This window comes from Sparassis crispa (assembly GCF_003851025.1).
Source record: "Sparassis crispa DNA, contig_000000F, whole genome shotgun sequence".
NCBI classification, from domain to species: Eukaryota; Fungi; Basidiomycota; class Agaricomycetes; order Polyporales; family Sparassidaceae; genus Sparassis; species Sparassis crispa.
In genome coordinates, this window is record NW_020939747.1 from 3,514,138 (window position 1) to 3,537,724 (window position 23,587).

Genomic DNA, 23,587 nt, shown 5'->3' on the forward strand with positions numbered 1-23,587 from the left:
GTGAAATCATTGTCGTGGATTATGCATCTCAAATCGAAACGAACACAACTACAGATGGAGCAAACGGCATACATGGTGAGACATGTTTAGTGTCTAACGCTACGTCGCAACTGCCGTTGCGGTTTCTCCGTCACCATCGCTTCGAGTTCGTCATCCGCAACGGTACGATGCTTTCCAAGCTGTCTGTTGTATTAGACTGAAATCAGACTCTTCGAGTGAAAAGATAATTTGCAAGGCGTACCTCTTCTTTTTCTTGAACGCATCCGCTTCACCTGGCTTCGGGACATACTCAACGCCAGGGCCCCCATTTGCGACAGCCTGTTTTCGAGCCTTCTTGTCCGGGATAATAATCGTGGAGTCATCTGCCTTGTCCAACAACGACAGCTCGTCCATGTCTTGAACGAGCGCTAAATCGCTCGACGAGCTCCGAGTTGGTTGTTTGTTGAGCCTCGGTTTTGCCCTGCCCGCCTTCACGTCCGCCTCGAATATAGGGGAGGGCGGCATTCTCAACGCCACCTGCGCGACCTTCGCGACAGACTTGTTTACAGGGCGTTTTGGTAGCGATTCTAGGACGTCCGAGGTCATGTATTCCGAAGACGACGCGTCGTCGAAGTCCTCTTGGCTTGCAAAGTAAGCTTGGCTCTGTTGGCTAGCCGGATCCATCGTTCGAACGCTTTCGATATCTGAGTTGGCCGAGGTATGCACGGCGGATTTCTTTCCCTTCGTCTTGGCCACTCGTACGAGTGGTGAAGGGGATCTACTGACATCCGACTCTGCCTCGCGGACATCTTCGCGCTGGGGAGCGAGAAGTTCGATTAGACAGGTGCAACGATGGCTGACACGAAACCTTACGAGACTGGTCTCGATCTCATCGTCTTCCTCCTCTGCTGGATCAGATGGAGACTCGATCTCGTCAAAGTCGTCTTCATCGAAGTCATGACGTCGAGGCGGGGCGTTGTGGAACGTCGTTTGCTGGAGCATGTCGAGTTTGGCGTCCATTTTCCGTTCGTTTTGCAAAACCTGAAACAGCACCATGATAGGTGAGCGTGTGTAATCACAGGAGAAGCACTACGGACGCACCTCGTTCATCAGCCGCCGCTTGTACATCTTCTCCATGCTCCGCATGCGCTCTTCCATCTCCTCCATGACCTCCTCGCGCGTGTTTGCTTCAGCAAGCGCACACTGCACCTGCGCATCATACAGCTAGGTCCTACTATTTCAGAAACCATGCGAGCGTAAGCCTCCGCTCGCGAACGCACCTGCGCACGCAGGCTCTCAATCTCGTCAAACAGCGCATCGACAAGCGGGTCGATCGGCCCATCATCGCGATCATCGCTTTCTCCAGGCTCTTCATCCTCTGAGATAATAATGAGCTATGACAATAGAATAGTAGAGTCGTCCTAAGTTCTGACCTTCCAGCACCTCGAGGATTGCCTCGCTGACCTTCCTCCCCGGTCCGCCTGTCGAGATCGTCACCTTACGCCTGTGCGGTCCTACGTCAGTGTTCCGTGCACGCAAAAGTTCAGGCCTGTCCCTGCTACCGGTGGGGACCACCCGCGGTATGGTGGTCGCCGGGGCTGTGCATACCTCCCGCGCCAGCGCGGCGAATCGCATGACGTGCGAGTTCTCGTCGAAACCTGTGTCGTACGGGTTCACATTCACGATCATCACCTGTTATCAAGAGACATCACACCGCAAGGTCGCTACGTCAGAGACACAAAAATCTAGCACGCTTAGGACGCGTACCGCTTTGCCATCGCCCACGAAGTAATCCATGAGCACTTCTGTGAGTTTGCTGTGGCGGAAGGGCACGATCGCGAGCCCCTTCTTGACCTCACGCGTGTCGACGCGTGTACCGGCGGCGGCAAGGCTGCGCGCGACCGTGCGCTGGTTCGCACGGAGCGTCTCCAGACATTGCCCGAGAACCATGAGCGACTTGTTTATGCTGCCTGCCTCACGTAGGCGGTCCCCCGAGGTGTGTGTGTGCTTCGTGCGCTCGGACCCTGCGAGGTCGACAAGGGTGAGGCGTGAGGTTTGTATAGACGTGGGGTCCTGCATGGGACGAAAGTTTAGAGTGAGCACAAACCATCCAACCTACCGAATCTGGAAGACGGGATTCAACGTACATTACGTTCGCCGCGATGCACGCGCAGGACCTTGATCGTGACGAGCGCGTGGCTTCTGCTACTCTGGCTGTTCGCAAGCGTGCCGAAGACACGGCGGTGCAGCTGGCCGAGGCGTAGGAGCGCCTTCGCCTGTGTCGCGCTCTGCACGCGGATCTGGCGTAGGCCCGCAACATACTTGCCCGTGCCGCCGTCGCCCGCGGGTGCGCCATAGTCGGACGGAGGGCACGACTTGAGTGGCAGCGCCTTGCGCGTGAGGAGGAGCGGATTCGCCTGGGACGAGGGCACCGGTAGGGCGAGGAAACTGGAGGTCGGGCGCGGGATACCTGAGGGCCCCAGCGCGGGCGTGCTGCCCGGGGCATCGACGGACGCAAAGAGGTCGTAGACTTTCTCGTTGTAAACCTCTGCATAGGAGAGCCAGATGGTGTATTCATGGTTCCGGTCGAGCTTGAGCACTGTCGGGTCGGTATCGGCGTCTGCAGAGGAGGAGTCTTCGAGGATGTCGGCGAGGGCGGGAGAGGAGGAGGGGATGTGGAATGCGGTGGGCTCGATGGAAGAAAACTCGCTCGCGAGTTCAATGCCTTGCAGGCGAACCGGGCGGAACTGTGGCTGAATGAGTAGATGAAGATTGCGGAAGACGAGAAAATTGAACACACTCGATCGTCGCCGTGTAGACCCTCGATGCTGTTGAATATGACATCAAGTGTCCTTGGCAGGATTCCCGCGTTTCCCTCACTCGATCCTCCCTGGATCGTATATGTTTTTCCAGAGTTGGTGACCCCGTACGTGAACAACAGTCCGTTCTGGCCCTCGAGCACATCCCGCACTAAGGGCAAAGTTGTATTGTTGAAGAAGTCCGATTGCGTGGTATCGGGAGGAAAGATGTGGGAGAAGGTATACATCGAGGCAGGGTTGACGGAGGACATCCGCGAACGAGGGGACGAATATGGGTCGCCCATGCGAACTACGGTATCGGAAATTGGCTCGAGGTAGGGTTCCAAAGACGGTCCACCTTCGCCGAGTTGAGGACGGATACGAAGGAAGGCCTGGACATCGGGTCAGCGCGACTTGAAGTGCATAAAAGATTGAAAATGACCTGAATGGGCTCCCGCTCCGTGTCCATTGGAAGAGGTATAGGAGTGGCGGACTTTGGGATAACAAACTTCTCCGGTAGTTGATGTGTATGTGCGCCGCCTTCTGCAGATCGGGCATCGACTGAGTTAGCTCTATTCAGAAGAGGTTTCCGAGACGCAGCAGTCATCTTCTTGGCTTTTGGTGCAGACTGTGCAGCATGTTCTGTCTTTGAAGCGGCGCGGGTGGTTCGGGTGGTCGCAGGTGCGGCATTGACTGCTGTGGGTTTGGTACGGGTTGACGCACGGATGGCGGCACCTCTTGGCTTGCTTGACATAATGACTTTCTTGGAGATACTGATACAAGAATCTTAAAGCAATATTGTCGGCGTGCATACAGTATGTGATGCAGCTCTTGCAGTGCCCGGGAAGATGGAAGAGATGGAAACAAACGCGAACATGCCCCAGCAGTTGAAGGACGAGCGTCTAATGCACGAGACGTACACGAGGGCGCGTTCATCACGTGATCGTCGCGCATCGTTTGATGCTTACTAAGCGAGAGGTTGTCCTTAAAGTTATACCCTCGACGATCCTCTTTATCCTAGTCGGCCAGCCCTCACCGCTGACGGTACTTGTCGAAGTTGGCCGTCCACAATCACAATCTTGGATAGAAGAGTTCTAGCTTTGGTGGTCCGCGAAGCTTAAGGACAAACGGTGGCTTCACGCTTGAATTGTATTCCAGTTTCCTCTCGGCTCAACTTCACGACGCGTACAACGCAAACACTGGCTGAGTCGTGAGAGATATAATTTGATATCTTGAGCCACGAACATTTGGAATGCGCGTCTTCTGTGGCCTTCTCAACGATGGTGAACAAGGTATCTCCCAATAGACGCAGGTCCATTGCGGTCCTCGGTCAATCCTCCTCAAAACAGAGCCAGAGTCGCAGGAGAGCGTACAGTATCGCACCAGGAGAGAAGCTCAGTCCTGCCGCCAAAGCCCGCCGGTCTCTGGTGCGTGTGCTATATTTCTCTCCGCGCGTGTCATTCCTCAGCTTCAGTTAGGCTCCGCGCAAAAGTATTCTCAAGGCCTCCATTAACTTCCAGGATGGCGCGGAATCCTCCACATTCACTGGCGATGACAACATCACACAGACCATGGACTTTACCGACATCCACAACGCCGCTGCTCGCAAGAGTCTCGGACGCCGCGTCAGCTTCGCCAGCCACGCCCATGTTCGTATCTTCGAGAGAAAGAAAACCAACGGCAGTGCCGATCCTCCATTTTCACCTACTCAAGGATCCTTCCCACAAACTGAGAGTCGAACAAATGACGAGAATGTATATCCAGATACTGCACGCGGAGGTCGCCGCAGCTCCGTGCGCCGTCGTTCGTCCACTAGGTTCAGCGAATTCGGCGAGCAGTCAATGGATATGGACATTGATGACGATGCCCCCGTCCCGGACGACTTCATCAACGAGAACAATATCTTTCATCAGGAGGGCTCCGCACTCGAGGACGACGAGTTCACAGAGGATGAAGACGACGAGGATATGGAGGTTACAGAAGCCATCCAACTTAACATAAATCGCAAGCGTTCCCTTTCGCTTGGTCCAGGACACCCATCTCTCGCCCTCCGCCGCCGCTCCTCCATTGCACCCGCCACCTCTACCCAACATCAGTCTGAGAACCAGATCCCGCGACCTGGTCAGCAAGCACATTTCAATGCCGAACCTAAAATCATTGAAGAGGGGCAGAACGTAGATCAGGACCTCACGACCTCCTCCGCGCAATCCCAGTCATATCTCTCCGAAGATCCTTCCGATGAAAACACGGCGCCGATGGAATTCACCATTCCCATCTCGCGCTCCCTGCGACCTCCACCGGAACGGAGCGAAGTCTGGCAGCAGCTCGCGGCAATAACGCACGCTGGCGTGGCGAGTGAACCACCGCCCGAATCCGACGAGGATGAGCCCTTCCTGCAACCGGATAGGGACGACACTGCGGAAGACATGGACCTCACTGCCGCGACACAGCGTTTGCTGCGCGCACGCTCGTCCATTGGGCTCCCGCCGCTCAAAGGGGGCGACCCGGACGCGGACGCTGAGGATGACTTCGGTGGCGCGGACTCATTTGACGATGGGGTGCAGGGTAAGATACCGGACGACAGCTTCACCTCGACTGAGGACAGCTTCGCAGACGACGGTGCCGCGGGCGACCGAACGATGAACATCACCGCACTCATGCGGCAGAGCCTCGGCGCGACCGACTCGTCTATGGATGTGACGGGTGTGTACGACGACGAGAATGTCGTGCGGGTGCCTGTTACCGCTCCTCGTGAGCGCGTAGATTCCTTGCCAGCTCCTGTCGCTCCGGCAGAAGAAGCACCTCCTACATCTGCCTCTCTCCCGTCAGTGTTCACCGCCACAGAGTCTGCGCGTCCCAGCGTCTTCTCGATTGCGAAGACCCCAGTCCCTACGCCGCGCTCCCCCGCCGAAACCGCTGCCTCCGCAATTATTCCCAAGCCATTCACCTTCAGCCTCGTCCGCGCTCCCTCACCAACAAAGGGTGCCGCACCCTCTCCTGCACCCTCTTCTTCCATCCCCCGCCCGATCTTTGGTCAAGCCCGACCGCACAAGGGCACCGCAGCGTTCGCTTCCCCGACTCCGCGCAAGTCGCCCCTCAAGCGCCCCATCACAGACAGTGCACAGGATAGGCCAAGCCCAGCCAAGCGGCCCGCTGTGGGCAGGCTCGAGCCCGCTAAGGTCGCCATATTTGAGCCGCCACAACCGCAACCCATGGCGAATAGGCGGACAAGCGCGGTGCGCAGGCCTTCAGGTTACTTTGCGCAGCGCAAGAGTCTTGGAGCAGGCATCCTCCCACCTACTATCACGAACGCTGCTAATGCGGACACGCGCACGGCGGCGGGTCCGAAGAAAATTGCGGGCCAAGGCCTTGGATTGGGGCGCTTCCGCGCGAGCGTGGGAGCTGTACCGTCAGGTAACGGTCCGGGAATTGGCGTCGGACAGAGTCAGCCTGGCAAGGAGGGTACTTCGCTCTATCCGGACGTCGCGAATATTGTACGGCAGGATCCGCCGACACCATCGAAGGCCCTTAGCCCGGCGCCGGGCCCCAAGGCAGGCGGATGCGAGCGTGAGGTACTCCGCCAGGTGGTTGCTGCGCCTAGCCCGACCCGCGGCTCACCTGCGCCTGCGCTGCGGCCAAGTTCGCCGGCGCTCGGTGCTGTGAAGCAGGAGACCCCTCAGCGGTCGGCTTCACCTGCTGTTGGGTCTCCAAGGCGGCCATCTCCAGCTGTCATTGCGTCCACTTCGGAGTCAGGGATAATTCTTGATTTGCCACTAAAGGATGTGGACATTCCCGGCATCCTACAAACTGCACCTCTGCCATCCGCTGTCACTGCACAATGGCGCGACGGCGTCGAAGACGACGCGGGTTTCGAGGATGAAGGGGTGCGTGATTTATTATAAGTTCCATTCGAACCGCTAAAAACGCTAACATACTCGCTCACTCACTCCGACAGCCCCCAATCTCAATAGAACAATTCTTTACGATGACCGGGATCCGTTTCATGGACGAGTTGACGATGCCCAAGCCTCGCCAATCGGTAGTCCCGCCCATGCAACTGCGCTCGCGGGCGCGCAGGCGCTCTTCGTCCGAGTTTGCTGCGGAGCAAGACGAGGACCCGATTCCGCTCGCGGAGTTCTCCATCGCGATGGCGGTGGAGGTGCCGCAGTTGGAAATCTACACGGCGGTTGTGAACGACTTGACCGCTTGGATTGGGAACAGCAAGAAGATCTGCCTCGAGGCGGAGCGCGAGACGGAGAAGGACACCCCTGAGCTCTTCAGGGAGTTTGCTGCCGCAGACGAGTCGGAGAAGGCGATGCTGGTGGTGAGTACCTCTTCCTTTCTAGAGAGGGCTGACCTTGAGATCAGGTCTCGGGAACGCAGCACCAGTTGAAGCTGATCAAGGCAAACAACTACGGGACCGCCAAATCACAGTGGTATGACTGGAAAACGACCTGGGTGAACCGGCTATACGACCAGGCTGAACAGGAGTTTTCCCATCTCGAAAGCGTGTGTCCTTTCCCCATTGTTTTCAGGCAGATTTAATCCTTTTTTGTGCGTCGCAGGATGCGCAAGTGCTTGCGGATCTCATGAAGGAGGCGCAGGATATCTTACCTGCGCTCCGCGGGGAATACGCACAGGTCATGGCGGAACTCCAGCAGGAACAAGCGGACATCTCGGAGATTGAGAACTCCGACCAAGATTTCCTCAACGAGTTGAAGGCTACCATTGCGGAACAACAGTACGTCCGCACAATGCCTGGTGAGATTTATCTCAGAGCTCATCAAAAAATAATTCAACTTCAGGACCGAGCTCGAAGTATTCCGCAGTGATGTCTCCGAAGGAAAAGCGAAGCTGGAACGGCTGGAAGAGAAGCTCGCCGAGATTAACGCACAAAAGAAGGAAGCGTCGGTAGCGATCGCAGAGGCTCAGTATTTCGTTCACCTCAAGAAGGAAGGCACAAATTTCGAGGTCTTCAGACTAAAAGGTACGTAGCCTCTAATCAGCTTGGCATCGTTTGGGACCTGAGAGGCCTGCGGATCCTCTAGAGGAGCTGGAAGCGCTGCAAGATCTGCATTACTGGCGTGCTACGAAGGTCCAGGCTGACCTCACCGAGTTCGTATACGCTTCAAGATACCAGGTGTCTATCCCGTGCCTCAAATACCGGCCGACGCTTGCCAAAGTCAGTGTCTGCAAAGCGAAAAATATCCGGACAAGGGAGCGAGATCAATTTCCCCGCTTCACCGACCTCGCGATACAGGTCGCGCAGCAGCTCGTGTTCGAGGCTCCACCACATGCAAACATCCGAGAGGTATTAAATACAGGGATTCGTTGTCCGAGCGATAGTTGACGCATATTTCGCAGATCGTTGAGCTGCTGGGCGACTTTTGGTCATCATGCGCGCAACTCCGTGCACAGCTAACTTTCCTCGCCATCAAATACCCACTATCAGTAGAAGCTGTTCAGAGCCTGAACTCAGGATTGCCAGATCTTCATATCAAGGCGACAGTACTGTTCCCAAGCGCGAAGGGGAAGGCGTATATATCCTTCATCTTGGATAGACAAACGTACTCCAAATGGCCTATTTCCATTGGTTCATTGAAGGCAACCGTAGAGGTCGCGTACGGGCGCGTAGAGTGAGTCCACACTCACCATTCACTCTCATCTGTCGCTAATCCGCGATGACACTGCAATAGACGAAAGACTGCGTTGGATGCAGTCTTGGGCCGGTTGGCTCAGGCCAGTTCTGTCGACAGTCATGGCTGTTTATTAGACGCGTGCATCGAAGCTACAGAGCAATTTGTGTAATGATATATACCCGTCGAAGTTTGGAATACCTGTACTCGCGTATAAACACCATCGTTAATGATATCGTGATAGTCGTCGAGAAATCGGTATAAGATAGTGGCACAAATGTGGCAATGAGTGAGCCTGTTGGCAAAAGGTGAGCTCGACCATCACTCAGAAGCGATGGGGAATAACTCACGAAACGGTCTCGAGATGATACATACGAGAGTATATGCCTCGCGTTCAGCTGTGGTTCAGCCCAGCCAGCAACACGGCAAGCATCTCGCGATTGGCTCTAACGAGCTCAAGCTCGCCCTCCGCGGTATCGCGCACGGCGCCCCACGCAGCGCCCGCATCCCATGCGCTGCACGCGACCTCCCACCTCGCCTGCTGCGCGCGAAGCGCCGTGGCGGTAGACGCCTGGGCGCTCGCGTGCATCTGCGCGAGCGCCTGCTGCACGGCCTGGTCGCGCAGCGCCTCTGCGTGGAGTAGCTGCCCCTCCAGCGACGCGATATACTCCGACCGCTGATCATCCACGCGCAGGTTGCCATGGACCTGCTCCTCCAACTGTGACATCTGCCTCGAGAGCTCCTCAGCGTCGCGCAGACGCGCCTCCTTTGCGGACTGTAGCTGGCTCTGGAGGAGCTCAATCGCAGCCAGCTGCTCCCTCGCTTTGCTCTCCGCGGACGCCAATTGCAGACGCAGGAGTGTGGCATTGGCCGCATCACCCATTGACGCGTCCGAATCCATGTGGTGGAATTTCAAGCTAGTGTTGTACATGGCAGGCGATGGCGTAACGTCGGGGAGGAGGACCTGCGATATCGAGCCATATCCCGTCGGGGATGGTAAGGCGCTGAGATTCGGACTTTCAGGAATATCCAAGAGAACGGAGCTCGGCGCAGGGGAGATAAGTCCGGGGTCAAAAGGTGCGGGCATTTGGGAAATCATGTTCTCGACGTCCTCGTCGTCTAATGTCTTGTTGTGTCGGGCAAGCTGCTCCCATGACAGGATCGAACCGCGTTCGTTCGCTCCATATTGTGCCTTTGGGCGCAGGAAGGGCGAGTTGTCCGAGGTGGGGGCGGCTGGGGAGATATACGAGAGATTGGAACGGGTGGGCAGGAACGGTGAACGGGAGGGTGTCTGAGGGCTCTCAGACTCGGATGCATAGATTGTTCTGAACCTCGGGAGGGCGGGCGTAGGTGCTGTGGGCGAAGCCACGGCTGAAAGCATGAACTCCACATCGTTAGCGTCGACGCTATCGACGCTATTGCCTTCGGTGAATGTGGTCCGGGTGGGAGTGGCTGAGGCGGATGCGCGGTGGATGGAGGTAGGGCTGCCATTCGCAGCTTTGCGCGCAGAGAGCTTCCCCAGGGGCGACTCTGGCGCGGACAGTGCAGGACCACGCCGCGGGCTAGGACTTCCATCGCGGCTACTGGACCCTCCGGTACGTTTGATGTTGCTGAGCCCAGTGGGCGTCTTCGGCGTGCGTGGAGACGCAGAAGACGATGACGAGGAGGGGGGGCGAGGAATGACAGTACGGGAAGCAGTTTGGGATACGGCAGTCTTCGCTGCCTTCGTAGGACGAGACGACGTGTGACGTGGTGAAGGAGCGTGTGCGGGTGAAGAGTTCTTGCTCTTCTTGTCGGGAGTAACGGGCCTCACGTTGATTGCTGAGGTGAGATTAACCTGGAGGGCGCCTCGACGGGGTAAAGGGCTGATGGATCTGCTAGCTTTGCTTGGAGGAGGTTGTAGTTCTGTGATGTATTTGCCTTTCGGGATACCCTCCGTCTCGTCGCTCGATTCACTGATTAGGTGTCGCGAACCAGCATGAGGTGATGGAGACCGCTTAGCGGGGGCAGTTTCGATCAGCGCAGATTTGGGCCTATACTTGGGGAGCGCAGACGATGCAAGCGAGCTTCTCGGGCGCAATGTAGCCGAGCGAACCACGCTCGTCTTGGGCGAGGTCGCCAGCGACGACTGCTCGTCGGATGAGGTAGTGGCGGGCCTCTTAATTGCGGACAGTCTTTTGCTACTGCGGGTGATGGTTCTGTCCTTGGCGGCGGGGGACACATCGCGCTCTGTCTTTCTGAGGAGAGGCTTGTCGATGGACGAGCGGGGTGCAAGATGAACTGTGGTGGTGCGTCGAGCGGAAGCGTCTCTCGCCTTCTTGCTCCCTTTCTCCTTCTCAACCGCGGACTCCTTCGAATCTTTGTGCATAACGTCTGCGAGGGCCTTGCCGAGAGACTGGCGGATAGAGCTGCGAGTGATGGGCCGGGAACGGATGCCACTGGCTGGGCCTGTGAGTTCAGCAGACATGGGGAAGTATATAGGTTGTCCAGCGGTGAACCTGGGATGGAGTAGCGTGGGCGTGAAGGTCGTGTGGGTATGAATGAAGGTCGTTCAGGCGTCGTGTCGATGGAAACTCGACTTTCGGTCGTTGCCTGATGGCAATCCCATCGCGTCCCCTTCAACTTGGCCCAAACTTCGCGTAAACATTCCCGGTCACGAGGTGCAACGTGGGTCCACAGTCGCGTATGTGGCTGCCTGACCCCCGTCCTTACAACGTACTCTACCACATGAATCGACCAACGCCTGCCCTCTCTTTGTGCAGAAATACCCACATGGTCACCCCGTTTACCGTGCCGTACCATAGACCCTCCACCAACACTCCCCACACGGGCACATCGGTGATCTGCGCTCGAAGCAGGATGTAAGGAATGAGGAAGTATCGCGGTTCTAGAAGGGGGGTAGGAATCAGCGTGGGCACTACGAAAACTGCGAGCAGGATGTTCTGCAGCAAAGTTTGATCCTGCCCTGCAATTTGGAGTAACGAAGTCAACCCTTGGCCTGTACAATGCTAGCCGACCAGAACGACATACCAGTCCGGATGTACCATGCCCATGCGCAGGCGATGTACACAGGTATAAGAAGATACGGTACTACAGGATGGAGGAGGAATATCCGCCGCCAGATGTAAAACGTATAATGGCGATTATCCGAGAGTAGGAACGGGTGGTGTATCCTGCACGCAAGATTAAGTTACCCCCCTCAAACGGAACTCATGAACGAACGTGAATTTGTAGATCGTCATTCCCATAATGATGGCGACCAGGCCAGTGATCGCTGTATTCCTGAGCGACTAGTGAACACGCAGGAGCCGCACCGCACGGACATGGTACTCACCTTGCGCCACCGAACATTCGCAATCGAACGTCCCGTGCCAGTTTCTGTGGGCCTCCCTTCCCACTAATCAATGCAGGCCATCCAAAAATAGTCGCGAAGCCCACGAAGTAATACAGCTGTGGGACATGGAAAGCGGGGATGTGGTTTGACTTATCTCCTAAGAGGGGATCAGCATTGAATAGGGACTCAACAGGGAAATATGCATTTTACCTAGAACAATACCACCGTTCCATAGAACGAAGGCGATGAATCCTGCAAGGACAAAGCCGTATGGGACGAACGACGGAAGGATATCCAGAACTATTGCAGGCGCAGACAGGACGGAACGGACCAGATCAACTATGGATATCATACAGTAAGTGAGCAGCTCTCACAGACGAACAACTCGACTTGCTTGGAGTAGCCACAAGAGCCGGTGGGTCGTGGAGTTTCGCGTACGGCTTCTCATTTGGGAGGGCGTGCCGGAAGCGTAGGTACATCAGTTGACTGGATGCATAGCCATAGAGCACCCATATTATGTTGTTCTGGCGGAAGGTGCAGCTGATCGCGCCTAACTACCGTCCTTGTCCCGCATCAGTTAACAATAATTCATGGGGCAGCCCCACGAGCACGCGAGGCGCCACATACCAAGGCCGCGAGCCAGTGCTTGCCCTGGGTAGCAGACACGATTGATGACACAACGAATAACAGGCTGGGCACATCGGTGTAATACAGGAACGCGAAGAACCATGCGATCGGGAAGGCGGACAGCACGACGGCTTCCGGATCGGGCACAGCCAGCGAATGCGGCGGCCTCTCGCGCCTGTAGTAGCACACCAGGCGTGTCATTACGATCGGCAACACGAGGAGGCAGAGCAGTGGCGTGAGCCGGAGCATGGCGAGGTTACACTTGAGCAGGAACACCCGTTTCAGAACCAGGCTCAGCACATATCTGCGGGAAAGCCGGGTTGAAACGTCGGATCTCAGTGTCGCGAAGGGTTGCAAGAACTTACAAGCCTGGAGGTGTGGTGATTTTAGGGTCCCAATACGAGTAGTCGCTCCGACAGTACGCCTGCGCCTGCGGGACGTGAAATGGCTCATCCTGAACGCGCGTGTCAGCGGCGGACACACACAGCCTACGCACCCGTACACACCATGTATGGTTCTGTGACCTCTTCATTCACAGCCTTCAGAACGAGGACTGACACCGCCATAAATAATGCATAGTATGTCGACGCGGAGGGCGGCAACGATGACATTGATGATGGCGGTAGTGAGCTACTGTTAGTCTCCCGAGGGCAGATGGTAGACACTCTGCTTCAACCTCGTACCTCGGATATCGGCCCGTGTCTGACGTCTGCTTTCTATCACGGGCTCTTACTAGGAGGTCTTGATTGCCGAACCGGCACATCACGTGCTGGCACAACGCGTCTGTAAATCGCGCTGAACGCGTCGCGTTTCGAGCGCAAGAAGCACCCGTTGTCCTGTGCTGCATGTGTATACAATACTTTCCAATGGGTATATTAATTGAGATTGATTTTGGAGACTTTGCTGTCTTATCTGCTTTGTACTGGTCCAAGAGGGCATTACATGTTTGAATCTCGTAGGAATCACTGCGTTTTTGCCCTTATGTCTGGGTGCAAGATACCCCCATGGATACGTGGTATAACTAGGACCTGGGCTACGCCGCATAGTTCTGCATATCAACCCCCAAGCTGGGTTACCAAGCTTCAAGTGTATCTTTCACTGTGCGATCCCCTGTAGTGAACAAGGTGATACGTTGGCTATGCCGCGCAGCACGTAGTCACTAGCAGTCTAGAAGCTACAGCATACACTTCCTAGGCTACAAGAAATATCAAACTTCAGCTATATTGGCGATGCTCCATGGCTACCATCAACAACACCCGTCTATTCCATTATATACTAATAGTAGATACTCCTGATGCGCTCACATCCCCTACTGCATACCTAATCACACCTGCAACAGAATAGACTTTGCATGTCGATCTTCCGATGGGGTTTGCGACGCAGTCTGTTTCTCACATACCTGTCACGAGAGGTGTCAATGGAGCATCCCAACTTTGGACAAACACAAGAATTGTAGAGCACATCGCATGTTCAGCCATGACCCGAGAGACCAAGAGCATGCAGAGACCATGTCATGGAGATAGAAGGCAACGCAGCACTCCTCGCTCTTAAGGTGACGGCGACGGCACGCCAGAAATATGTTTAGACAGCGGTCAACGGGCCAGTGAATCTGTGGATGGAAGGGTGCGGAACCAGCACGTAGTGTACGCCAGGTGAACTTGACCTTGGACATGATGATGCGCTTGGGCCGATGGAGGCCTGAACTTAGCACTAGTTATATGTACGTCAAGCTTGAAATCGCTACGTGGAATAGCCAATGTAGCTGGTGCAAGGTACACCAGAAAGCCTGTATAGAAAGGAGCACAGTGATGTAGTATAGCTCACGTAGCAGATGGTCGTAGATAAGTGAGATCGTGCACCAAATGCGATGCATAAGCTATGTGGGCTAGCACACATCTTTCACATCAAGATTTATGACATAGCAGTGGGGGTCACAGCTATGTTCGCTATCTGCCCTACTCCGCCTATCTTCACATTGCGACTTCGGCTACCCATCAAACTATGTATTCTATCTGGCGTAGCCTATTCGTAGCAGACCCCCTACTAGAACGGCGAAAACACAGTGAATCCCTCTATTCTCTGTGCCCCGCGCCCAAGCAAAATTCACCATTCCATCACCCATCCATTGTAGCACCTCATCTCACCTGCGATGTGCCCAAACCAGGGTGGAGAGGATCTTCAGGAAGACTTTCGTGAATTTCGGCGGACTTACAGCGCCACCTGCATCACGTGGTATCACAAAGGTTTAAGATTCCGCATTAGAAAGAACTACCAAACTTTAGGCTCCGCCTAAATTTTCCGACCTCTCGACAAGGAGGCGCGTTAGAAAGCAGACTAGCTACTGTTAGTTTCCGAATCGGGAAGGTTCAAGAGCCCGGGCCGTCGACCACTGGCAGGCACGACTGACTGCCTGTGTAACAACAGCCTGCAAGCTGCAGCCATGATACCTACTCCCGACCTCTCACATCTGACGAAGGAGGACTATGAGCACATATATGAACCAGCAGGTTCGTGATACAGCGGGAATGTGCTTTTTTCGGACAAATGACGCGCTTGCCGCAGAGGACACATTTATTCTCCTGGATGCCCTAGAGCAGGACGCCCAAAAATTACGAGATTTGCAGCCGCTAGTATGCCTTGAGATAGGGTACGGGTCTCCATGGTTACGATTCCTGATTATCTGACCCGATTTCTCGCAGGTCTGGCTCTGGATGTGTTTCCAGCTTCGTCGGAAGTATACTGGGAGCCTCTGCAGCGCGTACGTTTCACCAGTCTAATAGGGAACGGTCACCTCACACCAAACGTAGTGTATTTATGTACCGACATAAATTCTCGCGCTTGCTGTGCGACACGATCCACTGGTCGGCAGAACAAAGTGAGCAATACAAGCTCTCCTCATGCTCATCCTCGAGATAGATCCAAGTCACAAACAAACTGCAGTAGATCCCCCTAGAGCCTCTCAATACCTTTCTGGCTGAACCACTATTTCCCCGTCTACACCATGCCGTGGATATCCTGCTCTTCAATCCCCCTTACGTGCCAACCTACTCCGACGAAGCTAACGCTGCACAGCATGGCGCCGATATTCAGGGCTCATGGGCGGGTGGGACCGACGGTATTCAGGTCACGGAAAAATTGCTGCAGCAAGTAGAAGTCCGTAAATCTAGCGGCTATTCGAAGTTGGAGAATTGATATGCAGGACAGGACTTGCTTTCGCCTAGCGGTCGGTTTTATCTGGTCGCAGTCACGCAAAATGACGTACCTGGAATCCGTGCGAGAATGCTCAAGGATTACGGGCTGCAGAGTGAGGTAAGGAGAAAATTCCTCCTTTGGCTCACGAACTCTCTTGGCGCTTGTTGAATTCTTTGTCATCTGATAGGTAGTCTTGCAGCGGGGGGCGGGTATAGAGCACCTCTTCGTAATTCGTATGTCCCGATAGCCCTTCCTCGTGCAGCGTGGAGTATCAAGACTTGCCTATGGCTTATCGTGTGCAAGAATTCGTTGTCACATGTGATGCAAGTTGGGGTTTATTCAATACAATATTTGCTGATACACCTGCTCCTCCGTAAATGACCTCTAATTCTACCACTCCCCTCACTCTGACAGATCGAGACCTTCTAGAGCAGGGATAGGCCGCTCCGCCTGCGGGGTGATGCGGGCACCGTGGCGGCGTTGCTTGGTGTCGAGGTAGTCGACGATCGCAGTCTGACGAGAGAACAGTCTTAGTCCGAAGCGCAACAAGGAGCCTTAGCTGAGAGCCTACGTGAGCAGTAATTCTGTTGTCCCAGAGGACGACGGTGTAAGGCTCCCACTTCACGCGTGCTTGAACATCGGCACTCCGGTCGATGTGGTCATACAGGAGGTTGAGGATGGCGTCTGCGGGGAATGGTTCAGCTAACAAGCCGGAAATATACGCGAAGTACTGACTGGACTCCTCGATTTTTAGCCCGACGATGTACCGAGTGAACTGCCTGTTGACATAAAGCGCCTCCTCGCCGGTGACAGGATGCCTTCTGACAATGGGGTGGACGTGCTTCACAGGCTCACGTCTGACTACACCACCCCGCCTCCCTGAGCGGGAGTACTCGGCTTGTTCGAACCCCGAATGGACGGCCTTGAGCGTCTTCAGGAACGCCACGAACTGTGGGGAGAGCTTCTTCAAGGCGGCGACCTGCGACGTGAAGGAGGTGTCACCGCCTGTAGAGGGCTGCGAGAAGAGGAAGAGGGCGGTCAGGCCGGGTGGCTGGAGCTCGTAGGAGACGTCCGAGTGCCACCCCGTGGAGCTGATGCTGTTGCTACGCTCAAAGTTGAAGGTGGAGTTCTCATCACGGTAAACGAGGTGGAGCTCCGGGTAGTTCACCGGATGGCCAGATGTGGGATGGATGTGCAGGCGTCCGAAGTATCTGCCCCACTCGAGATAGAAGTCGGGACCGCGGTCAATAAAGTCCTGCTGGTCCCTGAAAGCTACCACACCCCGCTTGGCAACCTACACACGATTCCAGATGCGAGAAACAATAAGCTTTTATGAGTCATAGGGGACGCCAACCAGGTTGGGCTTACCTCCAGCGCCACCTGGTCTCTTCCCTCGTTATCGAGGGTGGCAAGGTTGACTCCGGTAACAACCTCACCCAGATGGGGAGTCAGCTGAACCACGCTAGTGGCGTTATCGAGAAAAGCCCGGGGGTTCGGGTGAGACAACGCGCGAGAGGCGGGATCGCCATGATCGAACGGAGTCAGAGGGCGGTAGTGTTCGTCCTGGGGAAATACCGGAAGAAGGTGCGCGTAGCGATATTCTTCGCGCTCCTCCGTCTTATTGTCCTCTGCCGACGGGAGAACAGTCAATTTGGCAGGAGCAGATCCCACAGCGGATTGAGTGATTGTTTGGACCGTCGACATGTCTACGAGTTCACTGGCAGACTGCACGCCGTGAAACGCGGTTCTGCTAGGCATATAAACGGGGCTTTGTTCGTCATCTGAATGTTTGGGCGCGCAATCGTGGCGATTTGTGAGTAATCATGAGAAAGTGGATGCCGTGGATAAGTATGCAGTCACTGGGTGCTCTGGAAATGCGATTCTTGCGAATTCGGCTGTCCGTCGATAGCTCTCCGATAAGAGGTCTGGTCGTCACATCTAATCTTATCTCCTAGAGATGTCGATCTGGAGGGCGAGCCCGATCCTGATCTCCGCTGTCCATCTGGCTAGCACCAGTTATTGTGTGCGTAGGGTTGGCGTAGGGCGCGTCCCTCTCTCCGCCCTCGCCGAAGACAATAAGGACAATAAGGACATTGCTCCCGCCGTCTGTGTTTCTGAATTACACCTGGTCATGTGCTGTCGTATTCGGACGGTTCTGAAGTGCATGTTCCAGATTTATGCTCTTCCTTTCCCCTTGCCTCCCGAAAATGTAAGCGTTCAAACACCTGTTCACCACATTCGAGTCAAGTCAGTTAATACGAGCTGTTCTCACACTTAGATAGGAGTCAACGCCTGTAAACGATGATTGTCTACATCAAATTCGCTGTGCTAGTTGCACCCCATCTCAGATCCGTTATTGTTTCGTGGGCGTCGCCTCTCGTCCTAGCGACTTCACTTCCACGCTGAGACGAAATCTGACTGCAACGCTAACAATTGAAAACCACGTGTGCCTATCACTTTCGAAGCGGACGACGAGAATGAAAAGGCAAGGCATGCCATTTGTTTCAGCATCTCCCTGCGCTTTCGCAGTGCGTACCCTCCTTCTCCCCGAAGATTGTGTCTTGACAGTGTCGTCAGAATGGAGGCGCCAACATCTTCCGTCACTGTTACGTTCCCTCAATTTCTTCGTCGCCGCAACCCCATTCCCGATGTTCCCGAGGACGTTGACTATGTCATGCAACACTTAAACGATCCAAACTGGGATCTGGACCGAGCTTCTCCAAGAGCAAGCATAGACTCTCTCGAGCTTGATGATAAAAGCGGTGTCATCACATCGAGCCGTCTTTCGATTCGCAGTTCCAACGGCGACTCCGACTCGCAAGTCGATTCGAGTTATAGGACTAGCTCGGGGAAAGGGTTTGACGTCGAAGAATATGATGAGTATGTCGGTGGCCTGTTTTCCTACGATTTTCCGCATTAATGTTGTTATCTCAGTGAGTCCCCTTACGCGGAAGTTCGAGCTGCGGTGGCCAACACGGACGATCCGTCTATGCCCGTAAATACTTTCAGAACGTCAGTTTTCTTTCAGCTCCTAGTTTGTCTCGCTAACACACCCGCACAGTTGGTTCATAGGTATTGTGCTAGCCATGGTACTTGCCATATTCAATCATTTCTTTGGTACACGTTGTACGTACTGTGTGCCACTCTTCGATGCATATCCGACTCACTCAGCCTCAAGATCCTTCTGTTGCAATCAGTGCCCTAGTGATGCAACTGGTTGCCCTCCCTTGCGGCAAGGCATTTGAGTATCTTCTTCCGACCACTCGCTTTACCACTTTTGGCTACACTTGGTCCCTTAACCCTGGGCCGTTCAACATCAAGGAGCACACGCTTATCACTGTTATGTCTAACAGTATCTACGGCGATGTCTACGTGTCGTCGGTATTTGTAACGCAGCAGGCTTTCTACCATCAGGCTCTCTCAATTGGCTATCAACTCACTCTCTCACTGTCGACCCAACTTATTGGTTACTCCTTTGTTGGATTCCTTCGTAACTTCCTCGTCTGGCCCTCCAGTATGATTTGGCCGGGCTCACTTGTGTCCTGCGCGCTGCTCCGCACACTTCACAAAAGTTACGGCAAAAAGGAGGGACGCCATATGTCGCGAGAGAGGTTCTTCCTCTATGTCATGATTGCTGCCACCGTGTGGTATTTTTTCCCGGGATTCGTCTTCACAGCGCTCAGCATGTTCAACTGGGTGTGTTGGATCGCTCCCGAAAATCCGACAGTCAATGCTCTGTTCGGATACGCCAGTGGGCTGGGAATGGGCTTCTTGACCTTCGATTGGGCGATGATTTCCTTCATGGGAAGCCCATTAGTTACTCCTGTGTGTCCCCGATTCTGATTGTACGATTTGCCCGCGGTGCTCATATGCTTACACAGTGGTGGGCTGAACTGAACATTTGGGTCGGATTCGTGATTTGCTATTGGGTGATCGCCCCCATTATGTACTGTATGTCTGTTTTCTACAACGTCCTCGATCAGCGCTGACTTGCTGACGGTTTCGTAGTCAAGAATGCGCTTTACGCGAAATATATGCCCATATCAGCTGGTGTATCCTACGACAATACTGGCATGACGTATGTCGTTGATGCGATTCTGACGAATGGGGTCTTCGACCTCGAGAAGTATAAGGCGTATTCGCCCTTGTACATGCCGACAACTCTGTCACTTGCATATGGTGTTCAGTTCGCAGCGTTTACCGCTGTAATTGTGCATGTTCTTCGTGAGTGTGCGCTCATTGTGAGGTATTCTGCCCCATCTGACTATCTGTTTTCCAGTATGGTATAGGCGTGACATCTTCCGGCAGTTTAATCGATCCTTGGGGGATGAGCGTGATGTGCACGCACGCCTAATGTCGGTATACCCCGAAGTGCCTTGGTATTGGTATGCCACAGTGGGGGTAGTAGCCCTAGTCTTGGGAGCTGTTGGGATCGAAGTCTACGATACCGGCATGCCCCTTTTCGGCTTGCTTGTCGCGCTCATCGTCGCCGCCGTGTTTGTGATCCCCATCGGCATCATTCGCGCTGTCACCAACCAGATGATCCCCCTCAACGTCCTCAGCGAGCTCATCGGTGGCTATATCATTCCTGGGCGGCCCATCGCTGTCATGCTGTTCAAGACGTATGGCTTCAACTCGGTCAATCAAGCGCTTAGCTTTACGGCTGATCAGAAGATTGGTCACTACATGAAGATCCCTCCCCGTTCCATGTTTATGGCGCAGGTCATTCCTACCATCATGTCTGCGATGGCATGTATTGGTGTGCAGTACTGGCAATTTGCACACATCGAGGATCTCTGCTCGCCTACGCAGAAGGATGGCTATGTTTGTCCTGGATTCAGCACTTTCGCAACCGCTTCCGTCATCTGGGGCGGCATTGGACCCAAGCGTATATTCTCGGCTGGCGCACTGTGAGTAAATGTTTACCATTTTCTTGCGTTCGCCCATCTCATCGATTTTCCTCATCGTAGGTACCACCCTATGCTTTACTTCCTCATCGTCGGTGCTGTCCTTCCCATCCCCTTCTACTTCCTCGCCTACCGCTACCCGCACTCTTTCTGGCGGTACGTCAATATTCCCGTTATCTTCGCCGGACTAGGCGTGATGCCCCCTGCAACCGGTGTCAACTTCTCCGCGTGGATCACCGTCGGGTGTTTCTTCATGTGGTTTATGCGCCGCTACCATTTCTTCTGGTGGATGCGATATAACTACATCCTCTCCGCGGCACTCGATGCGGGCCTCGCACTGGGGCTCATCCTTATCTTCTTCTGCCTGCAGCTGCCGAAGAACGGCATCACGCTTAACTGGTGGGGAAACACCGTGTGGACGAAGACGTTTGACGCCCTGGGCATGCCCTTCTACAGTCTCCCGCCGAATGCGACATTCGGGCCGCAGACTTGGGTGTGAAACTGGTTTCCCATCCTTGTAGCATAACTTATCGCCTCACTTCCGATGGACAATCTTCTGTATCATACTGCACACTTCACCGGCGACATCTCCTTGCATCCTCCCTCTGGGTCCTCTCCATTTCTCTCTCTTTTGGGCCCCTCAGGCATTTTTTTTGGCGACAGTCACCGTAGGGTGATGTGTGCTTGTATTCGTTCTACATCATCCTACTAACACTTTGTACGACTGAACACGTTGACAATACAAATGACTGCATTATGACCAGAATCGAGACGAATCGCAATCCTGACGTGCGTATTGCCTGCCCAACTCCAGAATATGTGCAATGAGAGTCGCAACCGTCTCGACCACATTCATCTTTTGGGACGCAGGATTCGCAACGTTGAGCAACAAGATACAGCTGTACAACGGACCGTAGTGACTATATTACACGGACGCAAAATGAGACAGCTTAGAGTTTTGCGTGCAGAGTAACCTAGATAGGCCATTTCACGCAGGTAAACCCCAAATCCGAACCTCCCGTCCACTCGCGCCCCAGATCTCCTTGCTCTCCTGTCCAAACACAATATCTGCCACCTCACCACCCTCCTCGAACCGAACCAACTCTTCCCACGTTTTATGTGCATACACTCGCGCGCCCTCGCTTCCTGCCACACCGAGCAGCAACGCGCTGTAATCGTACGCGACCTTATTGACCTTGAAGCCCTCACCAAGCGCGATCGAGTGCATAATCTTCGGCTTGCGCAGGTCCCACACGGCTAGCGACGACAATGAATCTGGCGCGAGGAGGTGGTATCCGTTCTCGGAGAAGCTGAGAGTGTTCACTGTGAACGGAACGCTGTCGGGGGGTGTGAGCGCCGCCACGACCGCGCCGGAGCGCACGTCGTAGATCTGGATTGTCGACGCAGGCGTTCCAAGTGCAAGAAGCGTGCCATCAGGATGCACTGAAAGCGACGCAAATGGCTCATCTGCGGCTGGTGAACGGTATACTGCGTTACCGCTCGTGAGGTCGTGCAGCGAGTAGGTGCGGTCTGCCGACGAGAGTGCCACAAGCGTCGAGGTTGGATGCACAGCGAGGCCGGTGAGCTCGCCTTTGTGTGTGCGTATGGTCGCGCGGGGGATGTATTCGCCCGAAGCTTCGTCGTGCGCCCAAATCTTCGCATTCTTGTCGGCGCTTGCAGACAACAGTAGAGTAGGTTCGCCGGATTGCTCGCGGAAGGCGACGTGTGTAACCTTTTTTGTGTGGCCCTTGAGCAAAGCAAGTACCTTGTCGGTGCTACGGTCGTAGAGCTGAACAACCTTGTCGTTGCCACCAGTGAGGAACTGCGAGGGGTTTGCTTGCGAGACCGCAAGAGCCGTGATGCCCGCGGGAGAGGGCGAGTGTAGAGACGGAATGGTGTGTTTCGCGGTGAAGGTCTTGACGTCCGCAGGAGTAGCGTAACCTGCAGGTGCCTTGCGCTTCTTTCGCGCTGCCGAAAGCTTCTCGTTCGTCTCATCGATCCGACTGAGCACATCCTCTGGAAGAGCACTGGCTTCCTGGCCCCCTTCTGTCATCTCGACATCACCGCCATTTGTAGATGGCGCGACGCCCATGGTGGCGGAGACACTTGCAAGCGCTCTGTACGCAGGACACGAGAAGTCAACATCGTAGCAAGGCAATCCGAAGGAGATACTTACTCCCGGGCAGCGTCGCGTTCCCTAATAAGACGCGCTACGACGCGTGTAGCAGCGTCCTGTGCGTACAACGCGTAGCTCAACTCCTGGCGTAGGGAGTTGTATTGCTGTTTGAGAGTAAACGTCTCGAGCATGACAGCGTCCCACTCGTTTTGTAGCGTGTGGAGGAGTGCAGGAATAGAGGTAGCGGTTGGCGGGCGAGGCGGAGCTGCCTTCGGGTCTGAAAAATAAAAATAACAACATATCGTCAGTTGAGCGACAATTCAGCGAGAGGGAGAGCAGAGCACTATGGAAAGATGCGTACTTGCTTTCACGGTAATGAGGTCGGACTCCTCGAGTTTTTCACCAGTTATGGGGTCGGTGCCATTCTCAGTGATGTATTTGAGGATGAGCCTACGTTCGTAGACGTGGCCGGACTTCTGGGAAACAACAGGATCCTGGGGGGGCTCGCCAGAGATGGAGCAGAAGAACATTGTGGAAAGACGCCTGTAGGCTCAAAGTAGGGTCAATGGCAATGAGTCTTGAGCTAGGCTCACTATAAATTGACGGTGAGTACCATGAGCCTACGCAGGCTCCTCGCGTTGCTCTATTAAAACTCCGCTCGAATCGATCCTGGCCAATTGTAGTACAGTTATGCAACTCCCTCATGGAGTTCGGCCTCCCATTCTTCCATAAATATTCCCTGTAACCTCTCGGAATTTTTGTACATAGAAAGTTTCTCATATAGGCTTGGTTCTGTAATTTTTTGAAGCACAACAGCAAAGGTTTAAATTAATTTAAAGGTGGCCGAGAGCGAACAAGCTTGAGACAGTAATGCAACTGCAACATCTGCAAAGGTGAATTCCTTCCGTAGAACATCCTCTTCCATGTGGGGTTCAATAGAACTGCCACGCCTACGGAGTGCTATGTAGGACCGCGTAGGAAGATGATGGCTATGTAGG

General features: G+C 54.5%; 8 protein-coding genes across 8 annotated transcripts; 3 read left to right on the forward strand and 5 right to left on the reverse strand.

Moving 5' to 3' along the window:
* Positions 1–86: 86 nt before the first annotated feature.
* Positions 87–3,531, reverse strand: SCP_0113120 (Kinesin-like protein; the record flags this gene model as incomplete). Its single annotated transcript, XM_027753536.1, has 10 exons — positions 87–183; positions 242–795; positions 853–1,020; positions 1,081–1,203; positions 1,260–1,357; positions 1,413–1,671; positions 1,747–2,052; positions 2,127–2,726; positions 2,780–3,169; positions 3,220–3,531. 10 exons carry the CDS (start codon positions 3,529–3,531, stop codon positions 87–89), a joined length of 2,907 nt encoding a protein of 968 aa, XP_027609337.1.
* Positions 3,532–4,057: 526 nt separating this feature from the next.
* SCP_0113130 (predicted protein) lies at positions 4,058–8,585 on the forward strand (the record flags this gene model as incomplete). The annotated part of the gene is made up of 9 exons (XM_027753537.1): positions 4,058–4,204; positions 4,256–6,661; positions 6,733–7,101; positions 7,161–7,286; positions 7,343–7,518; positions 7,583–7,764; positions 7,826–8,088; positions 8,142–8,413; positions 8,474–8,585. 9 exons carry the CDS (start codon positions 4,058–4,060, stop codon positions 8,583–8,585), a joined length of 4,053 nt encoding a protein of 1,350 aa, XP_027609338.1.
* Positions 8,586–8,807: 222 nt separating this feature from the next.
* SCP_0113140 (predicted protein) lies at positions 8,808–10,880 on the reverse strand (the record flags this gene model as incomplete). Its single annotated transcript, XM_027753538.1, has 1 exon — positions 8,808–10,880. The coding sequence occupies one exon, from the start codon at positions 10,878–10,880 to the stop codon at positions 8,808–8,810; it is 2,073 nt and encodes a 690-aa protein (XP_027609339.1).
* Positions 10,881–11,133: 253 nt separating this feature from the next.
* On the reverse strand, positions 11,134–12,985 carry SCP_0113150 (Dol-P-Glc:Glc(2)Man(9)GlcNAc(2)-PP-Dol alpha-1,2-glucosyltransferase; the record flags this gene model as incomplete). The annotated part of the gene is made up of 9 exons (XM_027753539.1): positions 11,134–11,378; positions 11,444–11,586; positions 11,636–11,695; positions 11,748–11,904; positions 11,958–12,086; positions 12,130–12,301; positions 12,375–12,678; positions 12,740–12,828; positions 12,881–12,985. The coding sequence occupies 9 exons, from the start codon at positions 12,983–12,985 to the stop codon at positions 11,134–11,136; spliced, it is 1,404 nt and encodes a 467-aa protein (XP_027609340.1).
* Positions 12,986–14,814: 1,829 nt separating this feature from the next.
* SCP_0113160 (eRF1 methyltransferase catalytic subunit mtq2) lies at positions 14,815–15,813 on the forward strand (the record flags this gene model as incomplete). The annotated part of the gene is made up of 7 exons (XM_027753540.1): positions 14,815–14,881; positions 14,937–15,021; positions 15,074–15,132; positions 15,182–15,249; positions 15,318–15,527; positions 15,579–15,683; positions 15,754–15,813. 7 exons carry the CDS (start codon positions 14,815–14,817, stop codon positions 15,811–15,813), a joined length of 654 nt encoding a protein of 217 aa, XP_027609341.1.
* A 155-nt stretch (positions 15,814–15,968) lies between these two features.
* SCP_0113170 (Alpha-ketoglutarate-dependent sulfonate dioxygenase) lies at positions 15,969–17,324 on the reverse strand (the record flags this gene model as incomplete). The annotated part of the gene is made up of 4 exons (XM_027753541.1): positions 15,969–16,079; positions 16,138–16,250; positions 16,302–16,860; positions 16,935–17,324. The coding sequence occupies 4 exons, from the start codon at positions 17,322–17,324 to the stop codon at positions 15,969–15,971; spliced, it is 1,173 nt and encodes a 390-aa protein (XP_027609342.1).
* An 820-nt stretch (positions 17,325–18,144) lies between these two features.
* Positions 18,145–20,972, forward strand: SCP_0113180 (Glutathione transporter 1; the record flags this gene model as incomplete). The annotated part of the gene is made up of 8 exons (XM_027753542.1): positions 18,145–18,446; positions 18,501–18,578; positions 18,628–18,692; positions 18,745–19,391; positions 19,448–19,517; positions 19,575–19,790; positions 19,846–20,476; positions 20,537–20,972. The coding sequence occupies 8 exons, from the start codon at positions 18,145–18,147 to the stop codon at positions 20,970–20,972; spliced, it is 2,445 nt and encodes an 814-aa protein (XP_027609343.1).
* Positions 20,973–21,461: 489 nt separating this feature from the next.
* On the reverse strand, positions 21,462–23,119 carry SCP_0113190 (Pre-mRNA-processing factor 19; the record flags this gene model as incomplete). Its single annotated transcript, XM_027753543.1, has 3 exons — positions 21,462–22,590; positions 22,650–22,866; positions 22,951–23,119. 3 exons carry the CDS (start codon positions 23,117–23,119, stop codon positions 21,462–21,464), a joined length of 1,515 nt encoding a protein of 504 aa, XP_027609344.1.
* Between the last annotated feature and the right edge of the window lie 468 nt (positions 23,120–23,587).